Genomic DNA, 5,540 nt, shown 5'->3' with positions numbered 1-5,540 from the left:
ATGAGTCGGAGGTATGATTTCATATCTCATTTGGCCATTAAGTACATCTTTACGTCATCATAATGGCCTTGGAAGTCAAAAATACAAATTGCATATTATGACGTCATTGTATTTATGGAAAATGTAGTGTATTTCTCTCAATATTCATCGATTCTCTTTGAAATGTCGATATGTTGTAGATAAGGCAATTCTCTACAAGATCACTTTTCACTAAGTTTCATTTTAATGAGGTCATCATAGTACAAAATTCAGTTAAAGGCCACATGTCAGAATGTTCGTCATTTGCGTGTTATGTCTATGGAAGGTGAATTTCGTTCACATCATGAATCTACATGGCATTCATCTATGAGCACTATCTATCTTATGTGTGCTCTGTTTTCTCCCAAGTTGGGGTATGTTATAGCTGAGACCATGGGCTATAAAAAAGGGTGACTTTGTTTTTTAATCAGATGTTGGGATCATGTTAAAATTTTCGATCGAAAGTTGAAATTGCAAATTTTGAAGGAATCATTAGGTGATACGTAACGAAGTCAACGTATCACCTTTTGATTTCGTCAAGATTTTCTTTTTTTTTTTTATTATTATTCTTCCTCGAATTTGTTCGCAGGATATCTCAAGACTCAATAAAGCCATTGGGTGGTATTCTGATAGCGCGTACTAAGTTAGTCTGAGACTAAAGTCCAGATTAGCGGCGTATTAACTTGCGAACTTAAGCTAGGCTTAACTTTCGGTATTCCGATAACAGTTTTCACCTTGACCCCGAACTAAAGTGCGAACTAAATCCCCCACTTTTTAGTTTCCCGCAGGGGGTAGTTTAAGTCTAGACTAAATGCACACTAAACATGGCGTACCAGCTTGATTTTCTGCGACAAAGAGATCGCTATGAAGAGTTGATGAGAAGACTAGCTCCCGAACGTCCCGTAATAGTGGAGAGAGGGGACCCGTTTCACATCTATAACGATTTTGAATTTGTCAAGCGATATCGCCTATCAAAACGCACGACTTTACTCGTTATCGATGATATCGCAGACAACCTCAGAAGGCTTCGATCGGATGGAATACCCGTTCACATTCAGCTACTTACTGTATTGAGATTTTATGCTGTGGGTAAGTTCGATCAGTCTTTACGTTTTGTACATTTTGATAGACTAGTCTAGTCTAACACTATAGATTAGAATTGTTATTTAAAAGATACCCAAATTTATACATGTTCTTCCTGTGGTTGGTTTTGTGTGGTTTTTTTTAACACTCCTATGAAATCAGACATCCAAATAGCAAGATTGAACTTTGAAGATGTGCGGCACGGCATTTAATTTGTAATATCCGTCTAGCCTGACCCTCCCGGCGCGGCAGCGTGTGTTAGCCGTCATGCGATGCAATCATGCACGATCACGAGCAATTCGTGTATTCTGGGTGACTGGCATGCAGAAATGCAGTGGAAGCTAAAACAACTGTGCATGGTCCTGTTCCTTTACTTTTATTTTGCATATTTTTTTTGTAGTGTTTGTAATAATTGTAACGTGACCTTGGCCACTCTGTCGGATTATGAGACTGAGAATTTTCTTTATCAGGCAGTGCATGCAGCTCTTACTTCAAAGACATCTTGTCTGCTCATGCTAGATCTAGACCTCTAGATCTAGATCTATACCGTAATTTCTGTCTTTTTCGTTCGTTAGCCTCTGATTTGGGTAAGGTCTGCTCCTCTTAAAGAACGAAAGAGACAGAAATTTCGGTCTAAGGCCATGTAAAAAAAAAGTCCCCGCCCGCTTCCTTTTGGGGGGCCGACTCATATTTATTTAAAAAAAATTTTTTAAAGAAAAAAACATGAAAAACACTGCGAAAATGGATCTAGATCTAGATCTATTTCTGATTTAACTCTTAAACTGCCCCCATACAATTCACCCAGTGCCACAGTGCTAATCCCTATTGTGCCAGCTACTAATCTCCTGTGTGCCAAGTTAATTTAGGGTTGGTTCAATTAGCGTGTTTACTTATGCACGAAAATGTGTACGTGGCAAGCGAGCGAATGAGAGTTTATGTGTGCATGGCAAGTCACCAGAAACCCGATTATGTGAGCGTGGCACACCAGCGCATGCACGGAACAGTGTTCTTGGCACGCTATGAGTTTTAAAAAAAATAAAAAAATGTCGGCGGCCATCTTGAAAATAGCCTGACTGTGAGGGAAAATGTACCGAGCGGCCAAAAGAAAAAAAGGAAAAAAAAAGGGCCTCCTCCCTATTTTTCAAAAAAACAGGGCACTAAACATTTTTTCTGTTATCATAACATACAGTAATCTTAATTGGTATCAAATAGCAGGCACGTAGCCACTGGGGGAGGGGGGGGGGTCACATGCCCCCCAATTTTTTTCCAAGATCGATTGAACTTTTTGTAGACTCCTCCCCAGGACGTCGATCAATTACATGTATGTGCCCCCCCCCCCCCCAAGCATCAAACTCTTGCTACGGCCCTGATTTGGTGGGCCACAAAAATTGTGAAATCAATTCCGCGGGCAAATGAGTAAAATAGGATGTTTTAACAGCAACATTTAACATTGCAAGTGGCACGATAGAAATATGTAGGTCAGTGCCTGTGTCAGTGGTGAATGAGCCAAATTATGATGTTCAAAAACACATTACAATAATTCAACATAGAATTTATTAGAAAGCCAGTTGATAAGGTACCCTATCTTTTAGGAGAAACGCTTTATGAATAGATGCATGCAAGGGAGGGGGGTGGCCTGTAACCCCCCCCCCCCCCCAGTGAAAAAAATACGCGGGGGCTCGGGGCGAATTAGCCCCCAAAATGCCAAAAAGAGCCCCCAAAAGTCTTAAAAGAGCCCTAAAAAATGTGCGTAGAGTTCAATGCAAAACAAATTAAAGATTGTTATTTTCATACTAGCAAGCTTGAAAAGTAGCCCCCGAAATGTTTAAAGTATTTTTTTCCCTGCCCCCCCCCCCCCCACGCACACTTTTCAAGAAAGAAATGATAATTTCTATATTAATAAATTATTGTTTTATTATTGATAATCCATTCTTAAATACTGTTAAAAACTTAAATTGCTTAAATTTACTCAATTTTTGTTCATGTTTTCCCAGGATCGTTCCAGCTCCTGCATGGTGATGAAATAGGTCTATCACAACCTACATTGTCAAAACTCATAGCAGATGTCTCTTCTCAGCTAGCAGCCTGGCGTGGGAGATACATTCATTTCCCAGACCAACTTCATGGCATTCAACAGGCATTCTACGACTACTCAAACTTCCCTGGAGTCATCGGGGCAATTGATTGCACACATGTTCCCATTCAAAATCCTGGTGGAGAGTTTGGTCAAACATTCATAAATCGCAAGAGCAGGTCATCGATTAATGTTCAGGTAAACAAATAAATGATACAGGTCTACTGCTGTTTAATAAAATGTAAGCTATTTCCAGTTATTGGCTTTCCTGGAAATGAAATCACTCATTTTTTTTCAATATTGAATATCCACCACTCAGTATTCAAGACTTTCAAGTGTGATATTTCTCTCTCTTTTTTGGTTGTGTTTACTGAAATGCAGGCAGTCTGTTCATTTGACGGCACTTTGACGAACATCGTTGCTCGCTGGCCAGGTGGAACGCATGATTCCAGGATATTCAGAGAATCAGCGCTGAAACAAAGGCTTGAACAAGAAAGTCATGAGCCCAGGTGGCTCCTCGGTGACAGTGGGTACGTATTTTTTCCTTAGTCCTCAAAATTTGAATTTAAAAAGGGGTTATCATTCATTGTTGTGAGAAATCCTAAGGTTATGGGGACACTTAATTCACTTTACTCTTTAATCCCATACCATTAGAAATCAAATTTTGAATACCGGTAGCTAACTCCTCTGCATCCAACTGGGTTGGGTTTCAAAATGACCACCTGGACATGTAATCATTGTTCCAAAATGCTTGTTTTCATGTTAGTTGATGAAGCTTCTCTGTCCATATATGGTTTTTACTCATTTCCATTGTGAGTTCATCCACAAAGAATAAATAACATCATAGGGGTGTTAATCCATATTGCCTTGTAATTTTATAACCCCCCCCCCCCCCTCATAAAATATTTTTTGTTTAATGTTTGAACATCCGGAACTTTCATTATTTTTTCTCCTGTATTATAGTGTTTTATGAACTTTATTGATCTCTGCTTTATTATTCAAATGGATAACCTTAGAATAAATGGCATATGAAAAGCATACAGAGGATGCAAGTACATATCCTATAAATCCATGATAAATAGATTATAGAGTTTTATCATGGATGTACTTTTTCATTTCTTTATAGATATGCCTCTCAGCCATTCCTCATGACACCTCTTCTACATCCCGGAACGGCATCAGAAGAGCGTTATAACAGAGCACATAAAAGAGGTCGCAATGTGATTGAAAGAACATTTGGCAGAATGAAGCGAAGGTTTCCCTGCCTAAATGGTTTACGTTTGAAGTTGCAAACAACACTTACAGTAATTGTTGCAGTTGCAGTACTGTGGAATATTTCTATTCAGCACGGTGACCCAGAAGTGGATGGAGAAGTGCTGCCTGAAATTCCTGGTGACCATTTGCCTCCCCCTGGTGCTAACAACTTAGAAGGTCAATTGAGAAGGCAAAATCTGATAAGAGAGCATTTTGCATGATTGAGAGAAAACTCATCTGATGACAGTACCCACTATGTACTGTTTCAGAAGCTCAATTCACTCTGCAATACGTTCACCATCCCTTTATTCGCTTTCATCGATTAAAACATATTGGGTGGTGTTCTACTATTTTATAGTTCCTCTAAATATGAGGGATGTTCCATGAAGCTGCTCTTAAGATTTAACTTTGGGTATGAACAACTTCAAGAATGTCTAAAGGTGTTGAAACATAAATGATATTTTCAAAAATGTTCTGTTAGAAATTGTAACCAACTTCCATTGCAATTCTGATCATTCAAAAAAGAAAAAAAAAAAAAACTGTACCAAAACTACTGTTTGCATTAAAGGTAAAGACCAGTATTGGAAATGTCCCAATTTCAAAAAATGAAATGGAAGCTCTTATTACCAATCATGTGAAAGAATATGTTTTGACTAATACATGATGATAGAAATTTTGCCGGGAACCCGCCTACTTATTGATATATTTGGTAAATTAGTTTATCTATTGATGTGTGAGAGATAAACGCATGTGTCGTCCCATATACATCTTTCTGTGTACAGTGCTTGTAACTTAACGAAGACTGGGCCAAATTTCTTATCATTTTGATGATTCCAGAACCTTGCAGTACACACCAATACTTATATGCTAGGAGATCAACCTTTTCTGATCGATTCCACAACGTTTCTTTCACAATGCAATCGTGTGACCATAACTGGTCTTTATCTTTAAAACGATTGGTAAATCATAAATGAAATTATCCACCATCATGTATTTAAACTTCATCATTTTAGAAAAATATATATCTAAAATATATAAGTGCTCATACAATGAAGAACAGCTCAAAAATGCTCAATTGTGTCTGATACGGTGGAATCACAAATCACAGCGC

At 38.4% G+C, this 5,540-nt stretch overlaps 1 protein-coding gene across 1 annotated transcript; it reads left to right on the top strand.

Moving 5' to 3' along the window:
• Positions 1-837: 837 nt before the first annotated feature.
• LOC100889939 (putative nuclease HARBI1) lies at positions 838-4,953 on the top strand. Its single transcript, XM_011666113.2, has 4 exons — positions 838-1,107; positions 3,096-3,373; positions 3,557-3,705; positions 4,302-4,953. Exons 1-4 carry the CDS (start codon positions 843-845, stop codon positions 4,648-4,650), a joined length of 1,041 nt encoding a protein of 346 aa, XP_011664415.2. The 5' UTR covers positions 838-842; the 3' UTR covers positions 4,651-4,953.
• The last annotated feature ends 587 nt before the right edge of the window (positions 4,954-5,540 follow it).

This window comes from Strongylocentrotus purpuratus, unplaced genomic scaffold (genome assembly GCF_000002235.5).
Source record: "Strongylocentrotus purpuratus isolate Spur 01 unplaced genomic scaffold, Spur_5.0 spur5_scaffold_1, whole genome shotgun sequence".
NCBI lineage: Eukaryota > Metazoa > Echinodermata > Echinoidea > Camarodonta > Strongylocentrotidae > Strongylocentrotus > Strongylocentrotus purpuratus.
Note: the sequence above shows the minus strand (reverse complement) of the source record. Positions and strands in the feature narration are given on the sequence as shown.

Excerpts from the sequence above, each read along its gene's own strand:
- LOC100889939 (XM_011666113.2), top strand. The coding sequence starts at position 843 with ATGGCGTACCAGCTTGATTTTCTGCGACAAAGAGATCGCTATGAAGAG. Across the intron at positions 3,374-3,556 it reads GGTCATCGATTAATGTTCAG|GCAGTCTGTTCATTTGACGG; the intron begins GTAAACAAATAA and ends ACTGAAATGCAG. Across the intron at positions 3,706-4,301 it reads TGGCTCCTCGGTGACAGTGG|ATATGCCTCTCAGCCATTCC; the intron begins GTACGTATTTTT and ends ATTTCTTTATAG.